The 19,136-nt window shown below is 46.7% G+C and overlaps 1 protein-coding gene across 2 annotated transcripts in view; it reads left to right on the top strand.

Moving 5' to 3' along the window:
- Positions 1-464: 464 nt before the first annotated feature.
- Positions 465-19,136, top strand: part of bicdl2 (BICD family like cargo adaptor 2) — a 41,049-nt gene continuing 22,377 nt past the window's right edge. The window contains exons 1-6 of one of the 2 annotated variants that reach the window (XM_065016245.1): positions 465-801; positions 8,529-9,044; positions 12,696-12,911; positions 13,531-13,647; positions 13,757-13,903; positions 14,759-14,911. In XM_065016245.1, coding sequence (XP_064872317.1) covers positions 8,763-9,044; positions 12,696-12,911; positions 13,531-13,647; positions 13,757-13,903; positions 14,759-14,911 — 915 coding nt within the window. In that variant the 5' untranslated portion in view covers positions 465-801; positions 8,529-8,762. Of the gene's footprint in view, positions 824-8,528; positions 9,045-12,695; positions 12,912-13,530; positions 13,648-13,756; positions 13,904-14,758; positions 14,912-19,136 lie in introns of both variants that reach the window. The other variant, XM_065016246.1, reaches the window with a different exon arrangement.

Here is a 19,136-nt window from a genome sequence, read left to right as displayed (position 1 = left end):
AGGAGAGACAGAGAGAGCTGTACCACTATAGGCGAGGAGAGACAGAGAGAGAGAGAGAGAGAGAGAGAGAGAGAGAGAGAGAGAGAAAAGAGAGAGAGAAAGAGAGAGAGAGAGAGAGAGAGGGGGAGGTAGAGAGAAAGACAGAGAGAAAGACAGAGACATAGAGACAGAGAGAGAGAGAGCGAGAGAAAAGAGAGAGAGAAAAGAGAGAGAGAGAGGGGGAGGTAGAGAGAAAGGAGAGAGAGAGAGAGAGAGTCAGAGAGAGAGATAGAGAGGTAGAGAGAGAAAGGAGAGAGTGAGACAGAGAGAGAGAGAGAGAGAGGGGGAGGTAGAGAGAGAGACAGACAGAGAGAGAGAGAAAGGAGAGAGTGAGACAGAGAGAGAGAGAGAGATAGAGAGGTAGAGAGAAAGACACAGAGAGAGAGAGGGGGGGAGGTAGAGAGAGAGACAGAGAGAGAGTGTGAGCGAGAGAGAGAGAGAGAGGACAATCATTGACTGTTCTGTGTGTCACTTGTAGGTGGAGCTTCCAGCCTCATTTGCATGCCCCGCTCCTTTATACACAGATATGATATGATATATTTCATGGTCCGCAATGGTGAAAATTGACTTGGACAAGAGAGAGTGCTGCTACTTCCACATAAACACATGAATACGTGGAGTAACCCTCATCATACAGCCCACTCACACCTACTAATATGCAGAGGGGGAGGAGCAGCCCCACAGAAACCCGATGATTCACACCTGAGGAGGCAAACAGGAAGAGCAGTAGAAGTTGTTTGGCAGCAACGGCAGCAGGAGCAGGTAGGAGACACAACACACACAGGTTAGTGTTACCGGTTAGTGTTACAGGTTAGTGTTTGGTGTTAACAGTTAGTGTTAACGGTTAGTGTGTGGTGTTACCGGTTAGTGTGTGGTGTTAACGGTTAGTGTTTGGTGTTAACGGTTAGTGTTACAGGTTAGTGTTACAGGTTAGTGTTTGGTGTTAACAGTTAGTGTTAACGGTTAGTGTTTGGTGTTAATGGTTAGTGTTAACGGTTAGTGTTTGGTGTTAATGGTTAGTGTTTGGTGTTAACGGTTAGTGTTAACGGTTAGTGTTTGGTGTTAACGGTTAGTGTTAACGGTTAGTGTTTGGTGTTAATGGTTAGTGTTAATGGTTAGTGTTTGGTGTTAATGGTTAGTGTTTGGTGTTAACGGTTAGTGTTAATGGTTAGTGTTTGGTGTTAACGGTTAGTGTTAATGGTTAGTGTTTGGTGTTAACGGTTATTGTTTGGTGTTAACGGTTAGTGTTTGGTGTTAACGGTTAGTGTTTGGTGTTAATGGTTAGTGTTTGGTGTTAATGGTTAGTGTTAACGGTTAGTGTTTGGTGTTAACGGTTAGTGTTTGGTGTTAACGGTTAGTGTGTGGTGTTAACGGTTAGTGTTTGGTGTTAATGGTTAGTGTTTGGTGTTAACGGTTAGTGTGTGGTGTTAACGGTTAGTGTTAACGGTTAGTGTTTGGTGTTAACGGTTAGTGTGTGGTGTTAACGGTTAGTGTTAACGGTTAGTGTTTGGTGTTAACGGTTAGTGTTTGGTGTTAACGGTTAGTGTGTGGTGTTAACGGTTAGTGTTAACGGTTAGTGTTTGGTGTTAATGGTTAGTGTTTGGTGTTAACGGTTAGTGTGTGGTGTTAACGGTTAGTGTTAACGGTTAGTGTTTGGTGTTAACGGTTAGTGTTTGTTGTTAATGGTTAGTGTTAATGGTTAGTGTTTGGTGTTAACGGTTAGTGTTTGGTGTTAATGGTTAGTGTTAATGGTTAGTGTTTGGTGTTAATGGTTAGTGTTTGGTGTTAACGGTTAGTGTTTGGTGTTAACGGTTAGTGTTTGGTGTTAACAGTTAGTGTTAACGGTTAGTGTTTGGTGTTAACGGTTAGTGTTTGGGGTTAATGGTTAGTGTGTGGTGTTAACGGTTAGTGTTTGGTGTTAACGGTTAGTGTTAACGGTTAGTGTTTGGTGTTAACGGTTAGTGTTACTGGTTAGTGTTTGGTGTTAACGGTTAGTGTTTGGTGTTAACGGTTAGTGTTTGGTGTTAATGGTTAGTGTTACTGGTTAGTGTTTGGTGTTAATGGTTAGTGTTTGGTGTTAACGGTTAGTGTGTGGTGTTAACGGTTAGTGTTAATGGTTAGTGTTTGGTGTTAACGGTTAGTGTTTGGTGTTAATGGTTAGTGTTAATGGTTAGTGTTTGGTGTTAATGGTTAGTGTTTGGTGTTAACGGTTAGTGTTTGGTGTTAACGGTTAGTGTTTGGTGTTAACAGTTAGTGTTAACGGTTAGTGTTTGGTGTTAACGGTTAGTGTTTGGGGTTAATGGTTAGTGTGTGGTGTTAACGGTTAGTGTTTGGTGTTAACGGTTAGTGTTAACGGTTAGTGTTTGGTGTTAATGGTTAGTGTTTGGTGTTAACGGTTAGTGTGTGGTGTTAACGGTTAGTGTTAACGGTTAGTGTTTGGTGTTAACGGTTCATGTTTGTTGTTAATGGTTAGTGTTAATGGTTAGTGTTTGGTGTTAACGGTTAGTGTTTGGTGTTAATGGTTAGTGTTAACGGTTAGTGTTTGGTGTTAACGGTTAGTGTGTGGTGTTAACGGTTAGTGTTAACGGTTAGTGTTTGGTGTTAATGGTTAGTGTTTGGTGTTAACGGTTAGTGTGTGGTGTTAACGGTTAGTGTTAACGGTTAGTGTTTGGTGTTAACGGTTAATGTTTGTTGTTAATGGTTAGTGTTAATGGTTAGTGTTTGGTGTTAACGGTTAGTGTTTGGTGTTAATGGTTAGTGTTAATGGTTAGTGTTTGGTGTTAATGGTTAGTGTTTGGTGTTAACGGTTAGTGTTTGGTGTTAACGGTTAGTGTTTGGTGTTAACAGTTAGTGTTAACGGTTAGTGTTTGGTGTTAACGGTTAGTGTTTGGTGTTAACGGTTAGTGTCAATGGTTAGTGTTTGGTGTTAATGGTTAGTGTTTGGTGTTAACGGTTAGTGTTTGGTGTTAACGGTTAGTGTTTGGTGTTAACAGTTAGTGTTAACGGTTAGTGTTTGGTGTTAACGGTTAGTGTTTGGGGTTAATGGTTAGTGTGTGGTGTTAACGGTTAGTGTTTGGTGTTAACGGTTAGTGTTAACGGTTAGTGTGTGGTGTTAACGGTTAGTGTTAACGGTTAGTGTTTGGTGTTAACGGTTAGTGTTTGGTGTTAACGGTTAGTGTGTGGTGTTAACGGTTAGTGTTAACGGTTAGTGTTTGGTGTTAATGGTTAGTGTTTGGTGTTAACGGTTAGTGTGTGGTGTTAACGGTTAGTGTTAACGGTTAGTGTTTGGTGTTAACGGTTAATGTTTGTTGTTAATGGTTAGTGTTAATGGTTAGTGTTTGGTGTTAACGGTTAGTGTTTGGTGTTAATGGTTAGTGTTAATGGTTAGTGTTTGGTGTTAATGGTTAGTGTTTGGTGTTAACGGTTAGTGTTTGGTGTTAACGGTTAGTGTTAACGGTTAGTGTTTGGTGTTAACGGTTAGTGTTACTGGTTAGTGTTTGGTGTTAACGGTTAGTGTTTGGTGTTAACGGTTAGTGTTTGGTGTTAATGGTTAGTGTGTGGTGTTAACGGTTAGTGTGTGGTGTTAACGGTTAGTGTTTGGTGTTAACGGTTAGTGTTTGGTGTTAACGGTTAGTGTTTGGTGTTAATGGTTAGTGTGTGGTGTTAACGGTTAGTGTTAACGGTTAGTGTTTGGTGTTAACGGTTAGTGTTTGGTGTTAAAGGTTAGTGTTAATGGTTAGTGTTTGGTGTTAACGGTTAGTGTTTGTTGTTAATGGTTAGTGTTAATGGTTAGTGTTTGGTGTTAACGGTTAGTGTTTGGTGTTAATGGTTAGTGTTAATGGTTAGTGTTTGGTGTTAATGGTTAGTGTTTGGTGTTAACGGTTAGTGTTTGGTGTTAACGGTTAGTGTTTGGTGTTAACAGTTAGTGTTAACGGTTAGTGTTTGGTGTTAACGGTTAGTGTTTGGTGTTAACGGTTAGTGTTAATGGTTAGTGTTTGGTGTTAACGGTTAGTGTTAATGGTTAGTGTTTGGTGTTAACGGTTATTGTTTGGTGTTAACGGTTAGTGTTTGGTGTTAACGGTTAGTGTTTGGTGTTAATGGTTAGTGTTTGGTGTTAATGGTTAGTGTTAACGGTTAGTGTTTGGTGTTAACGGTTAGTGTTTGGTGTTAACGGTTAGTGTGTGGTGTTAACGGTTAGTGTTTGGTGTTAATGGTTAGTGTTTGGTGTTAACGGTTAGTGTGTGGTGTTAACGGTTAGTGTTTGGTGTTAACGGTTAGTGTGTGGTGTTAACGGTTAGTGTTTGGTGTTAACGGTTAGTGTTTGGTGTTAATGGTTAGTGTTTGGTGTTAACGGTTAGTGTTTGGTGTTAACGGTTAGTGTTTGGTGTTAATGGTTAGTGTTTGGTGTTAATGGTTAGTGTTTGGTGTTAACGGTTAGTGTTAATGGTTAGTGTTTGGTGTTAATGGTTAGTGTTAACGGTTAGTGTGTGGTGTTAACGGTTAGTGTTTGGTGTTAATGGTTAGTGTTTGGTGTTAACGGTTAGTGTGTGGTGTTAACGGTTAGTGTGTGGTGTTAACGGTTAGTGTGTGGTGTTAACGGTTAGTGTTTGGTGTTAATGGTTAGTGTGTGGTGTTAACGGTTAGTGTTTGGTGTTAACGGTTAGTGTTTGGTGTTAACGGTTAGTGTTTGGTGTTAACTGTTAGTGTTTGGTGTGGGGAGGTGGTATACCACTGAAACTGTTATTTATAGTAATGTAGTAGTATAGTGGTAGTATTGTAGTATAGTGGTAGTAATGCAACAGTATAGTGGTAGTATTGTAGTATAGTGGTAGTAATGCAACAGTATAGTGGTAGTATTGTAGTATAGCGGTAGTAATGCAACAGTATAGTGGTAGTATTGTAGTATAGTGGTAGTAATGCAACAGTATAGTGGTAGTATTGTAGTATAGTGGTAGTAATGCAACAGTATAGTGGTAGTAGTGTAGTATAGTGGTAGTAATGCAACAGCATAGTGGTAGTATTGTAGTATAGTGGTAGTAATGCAACAGTATAGTGGTAGTATTGTAGTATAGTGGTAGTAATGCAACAGTATAGTGGTAGTATTGTAGCATAGTGGTAGTGCTGTAGTATAGTGGTAGTACTGTAGTATAGTGGTAGTATTGTAGTATAGTGGCAGTGCTGTAGTATAGTGGTAGTATTGTAGTATAGTGGTAGTGCTGTAGTATAGTGGTAGTATTGTAGTATAGTGGGAGTGCTGTAGTATAGTGATAGTGGTGTAGTATAGATGCAGTGTTGTAGTATAGTGGTACTGCTGTAGTATAGTGGTAGTGTTGTAGTATAGTGGTAGTGTTGTAGTATAGTGGTAGTGTTGTAGTATAGTGGCAGTGCTGTAGTATAGTGGTAGTATTGTAGTATAGTGGTAGTGCTGTAGTATAGTGGTAGTATTGTAGTATAGTGGTAGTGCTGTAGTATAGTGGTAGTATTGTAGTATAGTGGTAGTACTGTAGTATAGTGGTAGTGCTGTAGTATAGTGGTAGTATTGTAGTATAGTGGTAGTACTGTAGTATAGTGGTAGTGCTGTAGTATAGTGGTAGTATTGTAGTATAGTGGTAGTATTGTAGCATAGTGGTAGTGCTGTAGTATAGTGGTAGTATTGTAGTATAGTGGTAGTATTGTAGTATAGTGGTAGTATTGTAGCATAGTGGTAGTGCTGTAGTATAGTGGTAGTATTGTAGTATAGTGGTAGTACTGTAGTATAGTGGTAGTGCTGTAGTTTACATTTACATTTAAGTCATTTAGCAGACGCTCTTATCCAGAGCGACTTACAAATTGGTGCTTTCACCTTATGACATCCAGTGGAACAGCCACTTTACAATAGTGCATCTAAATCTTTTAAGGGGGGGGGGTGAGAATGATTACTTTATCCTATCCTAGGTATTCCTTAAAGAGGTGGGGTTTCAGGTGTCTCCGGAAGGTGGTGATTGACTCCGCTGTCCTGGCGTCGTGAGGGAGTTTGTTCCACCATTGGGGGGCCAGAGCAGCAGTAGTATAGTGGTAGTGCTGTAGTATAGTGGTAGTATTGTAGTATAGTGGTAGTATTGTAGTATAGTGGTAGTTGCTGTAGTATAGTGTCAGCGTAGTAGTATAGTGGCAGTGCTGTAGTATTGTGGTAGTGTTGTAGTATAGTGGTACTGCTGTAGTATAGTGGTAGTGTTGTAGTATAGTGGTAGTGTTGTAGTATAGTGGTACTGCTGTAGTATAGTGGTAGTGTTGTAGTATAGTGGTAGTGTTGTAGTATAGTGGTAGTGTTGTAGTATAGTGGCAGTGCTGTAGTATAGTGGTAGTATTGTAGTATAGTGGTAGTGCTGTAGTATAGTGGTAGTATTGTAGTATAGTGGTAGTATTGTAGTATAGTGGTAGTATTGTAGCATAGTGGTAGTGCTGTAGTATAGTGGTAGTATTGTAGTATTGTGGTAGTGTTGTAGTATAGTGTCAGCGCAGTAGTATAGTGGTAGTGCTGTAGTATTGTGGTAGTGTTGTAGTATAGTGGTAGTGCTGTAGTATTGTGGTAGTGTTGTAGTATAGTGGTAGTGCTGTAGTATTGTGGTAGTGTTGTAGTATAGCAGTAGTGTAGTAGTATAGTGGTAGTAGTATAATAGTATAGTGTCAGCATAGCAGTATAGTGGTAGTATTGTAGTAGTATAATAGTATAGTGTCAGCATAGCAGTATAGTGGTAGTATTGTAGTAGTATAATAGTATAGTGTCAGCATAGCAGTATAGTGGTAGTATTGTAGTAGTATAATAGTATAGTGTCAGCATAGCAGTATAGTGGTAGTATTGTAGTAGTATAATAGTATAGTGTCAGCATAGTAGTATAGTGGTAGTATTGCAGCAGTATAGTGGTAGTAGTATAATAGTATAGTGTCAGCATAGTAGTATAGTGGTAGTATTGTAGTATAATAGTATAGTGTCAGCATAGTAGTATAGTGGTAGTATTGTAGTAGTATAATAGTATAGTGTCAGCATAGTAGTATAGTGGTAGTAGTATAATAGTATCGTGCCAGCACAGTAGTATAGTGGTAGTATTGTAGTAGTATAATAGTATAGTGCCAGCATAGTAGTGTAGTGGTAGTATTTTATCAGCGTTGTAGTATAGTGGTAGTAGTATAATAGTATCGTGCCAGCACAGTAGTATAGTGGTAGTATTGTAGTAGTATAATAGTATAGTGCCAGCATAGTAGTGTAGTGGTAGTATTTTATCAGCGTTGTAGTATAGTGGTAGTAGTATAATAGTATCGTGCCAGCACAGTAGTATAGCGATGGGTTGTAGTATAGTGGCAGTGTTGTAGTATAGTGGCAGTGTTGTAGTATAGTGGCAGTGCTGTAGTATAGTGGCAGTGTTGTAGTATAGTGGTAGTGTTGTAGTATAGTGGTAGTGTTGTAGTAGTGTAGTATAGTGGTAGTGTTGTAGTATAGTGGCAGTGTTGTAGTATAGTGGTAGTGTTGTAGTATAGTGGTAGTGTTGTAGTATAGTGGTAGTGTTGTAGTATAGTGGTAGTGTTGTAGTATAGCAGTATAGTGGTAGTGTTGTAGTATAGCAGTATAGTGGTAGTGTTGTAGTATAATGTCAGCATAGTAGTATAGCGGTAGTGCTGTAGTATAGCGATCGTGTTGTAGTATAGTGGTAGTGTTGTAGTATAGTGGCAGTGTTGTAGTATAGTGTTAGCGTAGTAGTATAGTGTCAGCATAGTAGTATAGCAATAGTTTTGCAGTATATTGGCAGTGCTGTAATATAGTGGTAGTGCTGTAGTATAGTGTCAGTGTAGTAGCATCGTGGTAGTGTTGTAGTTTATTGGTAGTGTTGTAGTATAGTGGCAGTATTGTGGTATCGTGGCAGTGTTGTAGTATAGTGGTAGTATTGTGGTATAGTGGTAGTATCCCAGTATTATGGCGGTAGTATTTTAGGATAGTGGTAGTATTGTAGTAGAATAGTGGTAGTATTGTGGTTTATTAGCGGTAGTATTGTAATATAGTGGTGGCAATGTAGTAGAATAGTGGCAGTACCGTAGTATAGTGGTAACAGGGAGTAGTATTGCGATCATATTGTAGTATACTGTTAGTATTGCAGCAGTATGGTGTAAATATTGTAGTATAGTGGTAGTTTCGTGGTAGTATAGTGGTAGTATTGTGGTAATATTGTATTATAGTGGTAGTATAGGGGTAGTATTGTATTAAGTAAATGTAATAACGTCTTACAATTCATATCATCACCATTCATCCAATCAGCTTTCACATCATCACCATTCATCCAATCAGCTTTCACATCATCACCATTCATCCAATCAGCTTCCACATCATCACCATTCAGCCAATCAGCTTTCACATCATCACCATTTAACCAATCAGCATTCACGTCATCACCATTCAGCCAATCATCTTTCACATCATCACCATTCAGCCAATCAGGGACTGTTTCTGTTTGTTTTAGTTTCAGAGAGCCAACCAATCCAGGGGGGCCTTCACCTCTCCACCCTATCCCAGACCAGATCAGACCAGTCCAGATCAGAACCAGACCCAGACCAGAACGAAACCAGTTCAAACCAGACCAGACCAGTCCCGATCAAGTTGTTTAAGGTGTAACGGACTGAGAGATGAGGGGTAGGGCTCTCTGACCCCTGACACTAACAAGGTGGTGTAACCTCCAACCCCTGTGGCTCCTCCGATGTTCTCCAGAAAGGACAGCCTTCCCTCCCCCAGCTTGGAAGACTCCTTCTTCCCCCTCTCCTCCACCTCCTCCCATTCTCTCTCTCTCGCTTATCCCTCCTCCCCTTCCTCCTCCTGCTGCCAGGGTGGGAGTGGCTCCATGGGGAAGGCGGGGTTAAAGGCAGAGCTGGAGGCAGGTCTAGAGACAGATCTGATCCTGGCTGCTGAGTTGGGCCAGGCTCTGTTGGAGAGGAATGAAGAGCTGGCCGAGGCACTGACACAGAGAGACAGACATGTAGAGGTGAGACAACTGACAGAGAGACTGACAGACAGGTAGAGGCGAGACAACTGACAGAGAGACAGACATGTAGAGGTGAGACAACTGGCAGAGAGACAGACAGGTAGAGGAGAGACAACTGGCAGAGAGACAGACAGGTAGAGGAGAGACAACTGACAGAGAGACAGACAGGTAGAAGTGAGACCAACTGACAGAGACAGAGAGAAAGGTAGTGGAGAGACAACTGACACAGACAGGTAGAGGAGAGACAACTGACACAGACAGGTAGATGAGAGACAACTGACACAGAGAGACAGACAGGTAGAAGTGAGACATCTGACAGAGAGCAGATAACTGACACAGACAGGTAGAGGAGAGATAACTGACACAGACAGGTAGAGGGGAGATAACTGACACAGACAGGTAGCGGAGAGACAACTGACAGAGAGCAGATAACTGACACAGACAGGTAGAGGAGAGATAACTGACACAGAGAGACAGATAACTGACACAGAGAGACAGATAACTGACACAGACAGGTAGAGGAGAGATAACTGACACAGACAGGTATAGGAGAGATAACTGACACATACAGGTAGAGGAGAGATAACTGACAGAGACAGATAGAGGAGAGACAACTGACAGAGAGCAGATAACTGACACAGACAGGTAGAGGAGAGATAACTGACACAGAGAGACAGATAACTGACACAGAGAGACAGATAACTGACACAGACAGGTAGAGGAGAGATAACTGACACAGACAGGTAGAGGAGAGATAACTGACACATACAGGTAGAGGAGAGATAACTGACAGAGACAGATAGAGGAGAGATAACTGACAGAGAGTAGATAACTGACACAGACAGGTAGAGGAGAGATAACTGACAGAGAGTAGATAACTGACACTGACAGGTAGAGGAGAGATAACTGACAGAGAGTACATAACTGACACAGACAGGTAGAGGAGAGATAACTGACACAGACAGGTAGAGGAGAGACAACTGACACAGAGAGACAGACAGGTAGAGGATAGACAACTGACACAGACAGATAGAGGAGAGATAACTGACACAGACAGGCAGAGGAGAGATAACTGACACAGAGAGACAGACAGGTAGAGGATAGACAACTGACACAGACAGGTAGAGGATAGACAACTGACACAGACAGGTAGAGGAGAGATAACTGACACCGACAGGTAGAGGATAGACAACTGACACAGACAGGTAGAGGAGAGATAACTGACACAGACAGGTAGAGGAGAGATAACTGACACAGACAGGTAGAGGATAGAAAATGGACAGAGATCAGATAACTGACACAGATAGGTAGAGGAGAGAACTGACACAGACAGGTAGAGGAGAGATAACTGACACAGATAAGTAGAGGAGAGATAACTGACACAGACAGGTAGAGGAGAGATAACTGACACAGACAGGTAGAGGAGAGATAACTGACACAGACAGGTAGAGGAGAGATAACTGACAGAGAGCAGATAACTGACACAGACAGGTAGAGGAGAGATAACTGACACAGACAGGTAGAGGAGAGATAACTGACAGAGATCAGATAACTGACACAGACAGGTAGAGGAGAGATAACTGACACAGACAGGTAGAGGAGAGATAACTGACACAGACAGGTAGAGGAGAGATAACTGACACAGACAGGTAGAGGAGAGACAACTGACACAGACAGGTAGAGGAGAGATAACTGACAGAGAGCAGATAACTGACACAGACAGGTAGAGGAGAGATAACTGACACAGACAGGTAGAGGATAGACAACTGACACAGACAGGTAGAGGAGAGATAACTGACACAGACAGGTAGAGGAGAGATAACTGACATAGACAGGTAGAGGAGAGATAACTGACACAGACAGGTAGAGGAGAGATAACTGACAGAGAGCAGATAACTGACACAGACAGTTAGAGGAGAGATAACTGACACAGACAGGTAGAGGAGAGATAACTGACAGAGATCAGATAACTGACACAGACAGGTAGAGGAGAGATAACTGACACAGACAGGTAGAGGAGAGATAACTGACACAGACAGGTAGAGGAGAGATAACTGACACAGACAGGTAGAGGAGAGATAACTGGCACAGACAGGTAGAGGAGAGACAACTGACACAGACAGGTAGAGGAGAGATAACTGACAGAGAGCAGATAACTGACACAGACAGGTAGAGGAGAGATAACTGACACAGATAGGTAGAGGATAGACAACTGAAACAGACAGGTAGAGGAGAGATAACTGACACAGACAGGTAGAGGAGAGATAACTGACACAGATAAGTAGAGGAGAGATAACTGACACAGACAGGTAGAGGAGAGATAACTGACACAGACAGGTAGAGGAGAGATAACTGACACAGACAGGTAGAGGAGAGATAACTGACAGAGAGCAGATAACTGACACAGACAGGTAGAGGAGAGATAACTGACACAGACAGGTAGAGGAGAGATAACTGACAGAGATCAGATAACTGACACAGACAGGTAGAGGAGAGATAACTGACACAGACAGGTAGAGGAGAGATAACTGACACAGACAGGTAGAGGAGAGATAACTGACACAGACAGGTAGAGGAGAGATAACTGGCACAGACAGGTAGAGGAGAGACAACTGACACAGACAGGTAGAGGAGAGATAACTGACAGAGAGCAGATAACTGACACAGACAGGTAGAGGAGAGATAACTGACACCGACAGGTAGAGGAGAGATAACTGACAGAGAGTAGATAACTGACACAGACAGGTAGAGGAGAGATAACTGACAGAGACAGGTAGAGGAGAGATAACTGACACAGACAGGTAGAGGAGAGATAACTGACAGAGAGCAGATAACTGACACAGACAGGTAGAGGAGAGATAACTGACACAGACAGGTAGAGGAGAGATAACTGACACAGACAGGTAGAGGAGAGATAACTGACACAGACAGGTAGAGGAGAGATAACTGACACAGACAGGTAGAGGAGAGATAACTGACACAGACAGGTAGAGGAGAGATAACTGACACCGACAGGTAGAGGAGAGACAACTGACACAGACAGGTAGAGGAGAGATAACTGACAGAGAGCAGATAACTGACACAGACAGGTAGAGGAGAGATAACTGACACAGACAGGTACAGGAGAGATAACTGACACAGACAGGTAGAGGAGAGATAACTGACAGAGAGCAGATAACTGACACCGACAGGTAGAGGAGAGATAACTGACACAGAGAGACAGACAGCTAAGAAAGAACCCGTTTTTTACGAGCAACGATGTATAGATGTAATGTTTTTTGTGGTTGTGTGTGTATGTGTGTGCATGTGTGTGTGTGCGTGTGTGGTTGTGTGTGTGGTTGTGTGTGTATGTGTGTGCATGTGTGTGTGTGTGTGCGTGTGTGGTTGTGTGTGTGTGGTTGTGTGTTTATGTGTGTGCATGTGTGTGTGTGCGTGTGTGGTTGTGTGTGTGGTTGTGTGTGTGTGTGTGTGTGTGCGTGTGTGGTTGTGTGTTTATGTGTGTGCATGTGTGTGTGTGTGTGTGTGGTTGTGTGTGGTTGTGTGTGTGTGTGTGTGTGTGTGTGTGTGTGTGTGTGTGTGTTGTGTGTGTTGTGTGTGTGTGTGTGTGTGTGTGTGTGTGTGTGTGTGTGTGTGTGTGTGTGTGTGTGTCAGGTCCTGCAGCAGGAGAAGCATGTTCTCCGGAGGAGATTGGAGGTATGTGAGCTGTCGTCACAACAGAGAGAGGCGGAGCTAACCTCCGAACTCTCCTCCTTACTGGCCGAGCTGGACCGACATCACAGCCGGGGGCAGGGCCAGAAGCGGGAGGAGAACACACAGCTGACTGAGCTGGCCAATCACAACCACCGCCTGGTGGAAGAGTTGGCAGAGGTACAGACAAACACACACATAGATGAGCTCCAGGCTGACTACATTGTAGACGCCTGCTAGATCTCAACTCCTGGCAAGGTGTTTAACCAGGGTGGCCACACCAGATCCAGTGGAATAGTCGACGTTCGTCCAGGTCACAAGGACATTGGGAGATGTCTTCAAAAGCTTCATGCTGTGGCACACAATTGGTTGATGCAACTTCTTCAATGTAGTCAGACAGGAATCCGACCACGGTCTGTGGAATGGAATGTAGACCAGCCAGCTGAATCAACCACACCTACATTAATCACACGTCAGACAGACAACACAAAACAACTCGTTCTCGCCTCTCCTCCCTCTCTCCCTCCCTGTCCTCCCCCCTCCCTCCCTCCCCCTCCCTCCTCCCCTCCCTCCTGTCCTCCCCCCTCCCTGTCCCCCTCCCTCCCTCCCCTCCCCCCCCCCCTGTCCTCCCCCCTCCCTCCCCCTCCGCTCCCCCTGTCCTCCCCTGTCCTCCCCCTCCCTCCCTCCCCCTCCGCTCCTCCCCCTCCCTCCCTGTCCTCCCCCTCCTCCCTGTCCCCTCCCTCCCTCCCCTCCGCTCCTCCCCCCCCCTCCCCCTCCCCATCCTGTTCTACTCCCCCAGGCGGTGTCAGTAGAACACTCATTGCGTGTGGAACTCCGTTCACTCCGAGAAGAGATGGAAGACTCCTCCCTCAGCAAAACCATTAGTTCTACACAACTAGACAACACACAAGCAGAGGTACACACACACACACACACACACACACGCACACACACACGCACACGCACACACACACACACTCCTCCCTCTCTCCTCTCCTCTCATCCCTCTCTCCTCTCGTCTTCAGAACAGGGTGTTGAAGGAGAGGCTGGGTAATATGGAGGAACAGTTGAGGCTGTGGCAGGAGGACTGTGATAGGCTGAGAGGAGAGAGGGAGAGGCAGAGAGACAGACTGACAGATCTACAGACCAATCTGAGAGAGAGAGAAGCCCAGGTGAGAACACAGGAGGAGGGACTGGGTTGATTGCTTAATTTGGATGTAGGTGGAGGGACATTGGGGATAGAGACAGGGAGTAGGGTGGGGGGGGGCATTGGGGATAGAGACAGGGAGTAGGGTGGGGGGCATTGGGGATAGAGACAGGGAGTAGGGTGGGGGGGGGCATTGGGGATAGAGACAGGGAGTAGGGTGGGGGGGCATTGGGGATAGAGACAGGGAGTAGGGTGGGGGGGCATTGGGGACAGAGACAGGGAGTAGGGTGGGGGGCATTGGGGATAGAGACAGGGAGTAGGGGGGGGGGGGGCATTGGGGATAGAGACAGGGAGTAGGGGTGGGGGAGGGCATTGGGGATAGAGACAGGGAGTAGGGGGGGGGGGTGGGGCATTGGGGACAGAGACAGGGAGTAGGGTGGGGGGCATTGGGGACAGAGACAGGAGTAGGGTGGGGGGTGGGGGGGGCATTGGGGATAGAGACAGGGAGTAGGGTGGGGGAGTGGGGGGGGCATTGGGGATAGAGACAGGGAGTAGGGTGGGGGGTGGGGGGGGATAGAGACATTGGGGATAGAGACAGGGAGTAGGGTGGGGGGTGGGGGGCATTGGGGATAGAGACAGGGAGTAGGGTGGGGGGGGTGGGGGGCATTGGGGATAGAGACAGGGAGTAGGGGTGGGGGGAGGCATTGGGGATAGAGACAGGGAGTAGGGTGAGGGGATGGGAGGAACTAACCCTGCTAACCCAAGCCTGTGTGTGTGTGTGTGTGTGTGTGTGTGTGTGTGTGTGTGTGTGTGTGTGTGTGTGTGTGTGTGTGTGTGTGTGTGTGTGTGTGTGTGTGTGTGTGTGTGTGTGTGTGTGTAGTTGGAGCAGGAACAGAGTGTGGTGTTTGAGTTGCGGACACTGAGCCGTTCTCTAGAGCGGAGAGTCCAGAGGCTGGAAGAGGACACCAGTCTGGACGACACACACACTCACACATACCCTCTGTCCCTGCTCAGTGAGATACAGCAGACTCAGGTACTCACACACCCTCTGTCCCTGCTCAGTGAGATACAGCAGACTCAGGTACTCACACACCCTCTGTCCCTGCTCAGTGAGATACAGCAGACTCAGGTACTCACACACCCTCTGTCCCTGCTCAGTGAGATACAGCAGACTCAGGTACTCACACACCCTCTGTCCCTGCTCAGTGAGATACAGCAGACTCAGGTACTCACACACCCTCTGTCCCTGCTCAGTGAGATACAGCAGACTCAGGTACTCACACACCCTCTGTCCCTGCTCAGTGAGATACAGCAGACTCAGGTACTCACACACCCTCTGTCCCTGCTCAGTGAGATACAGCAGACTCAGGTACTCACACACCCTCTGTCCCTGCTCAGTGAGATACAGCAGACTCAGGTACTCACACACCCTCTGTCCCTGCTCAGTGAGATACAGCAGACTCAGGTACTCACACACCCTCTGTCCCTGCTCTCAGTGAGATACAGCAGACTCAGGTACTCACACACCCTCTGTCCCTGTGAGATACAGCAGACTCAGTACTCACACACCCTCTGTCCCTGCTCAGTGAGATACAGCAGACTCAGGTACTCAGTGCTCAGAGATACAGCAGACTCAGGTACTCACACACCCTCTGTCCCTGCTCAGTGAGATACAGCAGACTCAGGTACTCACACACCCTCTGTCCCTGCTCAGTGAGATACAGCAGACTCAGGTACTCACACACCCTCTGTCCCTGCTCAGTGAGATACAGCAGACTCAGGTACTCACACACACCCTCTGTCCCTGCTCAGTGAGATACAGCAGACTCAGGTACTCACACACCCTCTGTCCCTGCTCAGTGAGATACAGCAGACTCAGGTACTCACACACCCTCTGTCCCTGCTCAGTGAGATACAGCAGACTCAGGTACTCACACACCCTCTGTCCCTGCTCAGTGAGATACAGCAGACTCAGGTACTCACACACACCCTCTGTCCCTGCTCAGTGAGATACAGCAGACTCAGGTACTCACACACCCTCTGTCCCTGCTCAGTGAGATACAGCAGACTCAGGTACTCACACACCCTCTGTCCCTGCTCAGTGAGATACAGCAGACTCTGGTACTCCACACACCCTCTGTCCCTGCTCAGTGAGATACAGCAGACTCAGGTACTCACACACCCTCTGTCCCTGCTCAGTGAGATACAGCAGACTCAGGTACTCACACACCCTCTGTCCCTGCTCAGTGAGATACAGCAGACTCAGGTACTCACACACCCTCTGTCCCTGCTCAGTGAGATACAGCAGACTCAGGTACTCACACACCCTCTGTCCCTGCTCAGTGAGATACAGCAGACTCAGGTACTCACACACCCTCTGTCCCTGCTCAGTGAGATACAGCAGACTCAGGTACTCACACACCCTCTGTCCCTGCTCAGTGAGATACAGCAGACTCAGGTACTCACACACCCCTCTGTCCCTGCTCAGTGAGATACAGCAGACTCAGGTACTCACACACCCTCTGTCCCTGCTCAGTGAGATACAGTCCCTGCTCAGTGAGATACTCAGGTACTCACACACCCTCTGTCCCTGCTCAGTGAGATACAGCAGACTCAGGTACTCACACACCCTCTGTCCCTGCTCAGTGAGATACAGCAGACTCAGGTACTCACACAGTGAGATACAGCAGACTCAGGTACTCACACACCCCTGCTCAGTGAGATACAGCTGTCCCTGCTCAGTGAGATACAGCAGACTCAGGTACTCACACACCCTCTGTGAGATACCCTGCTCAGTGAGATACAGCAGACTCAGGTACTCACACACCCTCTGTCCCTGCTCAGTGAGATACAGCAGACTCAGGTACTCACACACCCTCTGTCCCTGCTCAGTGAGATACAGCAGACTCAGGTACTCACACACCCTCTGTCCCTGCTCAGTGAGATACAGTCAGGTACTCACGCACACCCTCTGTCCCTGCTCAGTGAGATACAGCAGACTCAGGTACTCACACACCCTCTGTCCCTGCTCAGTGAGATACAGCAGACTCAGGTACTCACACACCCTCTGTCCCTGCTCAGTGAGATACAGCAGACTCAGGTACTCACACACCCTCTGTCCCTGCTCAGTGAGATACAGCAGACTCAGGTACTCACACACCCTCTGTCCCTGCTCAGTGAGATACAGCAGACTCAGGTACTCACACACCCTCTGTCCCTGCTCAGTGAGATACAGCAGCTCAGGTACTCACACACCCTCTGACTCAGGTACTCACACACCCTCTGTCCCTGCTCAGTGAGATACAGCAGACTCAGGTACTCACACACCCTCTGTCCCTGCTCAGTGAGATACAGCAGACTCAGGTACTCACACACCCTCTGTCCCTGCTCAGTGAGATACAGCAGACTCAGGTACTCACACACCCTCTGTCCCTGCTCAGTGAGATACAGCAGACTCAGGTACTCACACACCCTCTGTCCCTGCTCAGTGAGATACAGCAGACTCAGGTACTCACACACCCTCTGTCCCTGCTCAGTGAGATACAGCAGACTCAGGTACTCACACACCCTCTGTCCCTGCTCAGTGAGATACAGCAGACTCAGGTACTCACACACCCTCTGTCCCTGCTCAGTGAGATACAGCAGACTCAGGTACTCACACACCCTCTGTCCCTGCTCAGTGAGATACAGCAGACTCAGGTACTCACACACCCTCTGTCCCTGCTCAGTGAGATACAGCAGACTCAGGTACTCACACACACCCTCTGTCCCTGCTCAGTGAGATACAGCAGACTCAGGTACTCACACACCCTCTGTCCCTGCTCAGTGAGATACAGCAGACTCAGGTACTCACACGCACCCTCTGTCCCTGCTCAGTGAGATACAGCAGACTCAGGTACTCACACACCCTCTGTCCCTGCTCAGTGAGATACAGCAGACTCAGGTACTCACACACCCTCTGTCCCTGCTCAGTGAGATACAGCAGACTCAGGTACTCACACACCCTCTGTCCCTGCTCAGTGAGATACAGCAGACTCAGGTACTCGCACACCCTCTGTCCCCGCTCAGTGAGATACAGCAGACTCAGGTACTCACACCCCCCCTTCTGTCCCTGCCCAGTGAGATACAGCAGTCTCAGGTACTCACACACCCTCTGTCCCTGCTCAGTGAGATACAGCAGACTCAGGTACTCACACACCCTCTGCCCCTGCTCAGTGAGATACAGCAGACTCAGGTACTCACACACCCTCTGTCCCTGCTCAGTGAGATACAGCAGACTCAGGTACTCACACACCCTCTGTCCCTGCTCAGTGAGATACAGCAGACTCAGGTACTCACACACCCTCTGTCCCTGCTCAGTGAGATACAGCAGACTCAGGTACTCACACACCCTCTGTCCCTGCTCAGTGAGATACAGCAGACTCAGGTACTCACACACCCTCTGTCCCTGCTCAGTGAGATACAGCAGACTCAGGTACTCACACACACCCTCTGTCCCTGCTCAGTGAGATACAGCAGACTCAGGTACTCACACACCCTCTGTCCCTGCTCAGTGAGATACAGCAGACTCAGGTACTCACACACACCCTCTGTCCCTGCTCAGTGAGATACAGCAGACTCAGGTACTCACACACCCTCTGTCCCTGCTCAGTGAGATACAGCAGACTCAGGTACTCACACACCCTCTGTCCCTGCTCAGTGAGATACAGCAGACTCAGGTACTCACACACCCCCTCTGTCCCTGCCCAGTGAGATACAGCAGACTCAGGTACTCACACACCCTCTGTCCCTGCTCAGTGAGATACAGCAGACTCAGGTACTCACACACCCTCTGTCCCTGCTCAGTGAGATACAGCAGACTCAGGTACTCACACACCCTCTGTCCCTGCTCAGTGAGATACAGCAGACTCAGGTACTCTGTCCCTGCTCACACACCCTCTGTCCCTGCTCAGTGAGATACAGCAGACTCAGGTACTCACACACCCTCTGTCCTGCTCAGTGAGATACAGCAGACTCAGGTACTCACACACCCTCTGTCCCTGCTCAGTGAGATACAGCAGACTCAGGTACTCACACACCCTCTGTCCCTGCTCAGTGAGATACAGCAGACTCAGGTACTCACACACCCTCTGTCCCTGCTCAGTGAGATACAGCAGACTCAGGTACTCACACACACCCTCTGTCCCTGCTCAGTGAGATACAGCAGACTCAGGTACTCACACACCCTCTGTCCCTGCTCAGTGAGATACAGCAGACTC

The sequence above is a fragment of the Oncorhynchus nerka genome, unplaced genomic scaffold, assembly GCF_034236695.1.
Source record: "Oncorhynchus nerka isolate Pitt River unplaced genomic scaffold, Oner_Uvic_2.0 unplaced_scaffold_1066, whole genome shotgun sequence".
Classification (NCBI taxonomy): domain Eukaryota; kingdom Metazoa; phylum Chordata; class Actinopteri; order Salmoniformes; family Salmonidae; genus Oncorhynchus; species Oncorhynchus nerka.
This window is presented reverse-complemented; position numbering and strand designations above follow the sequence as displayed.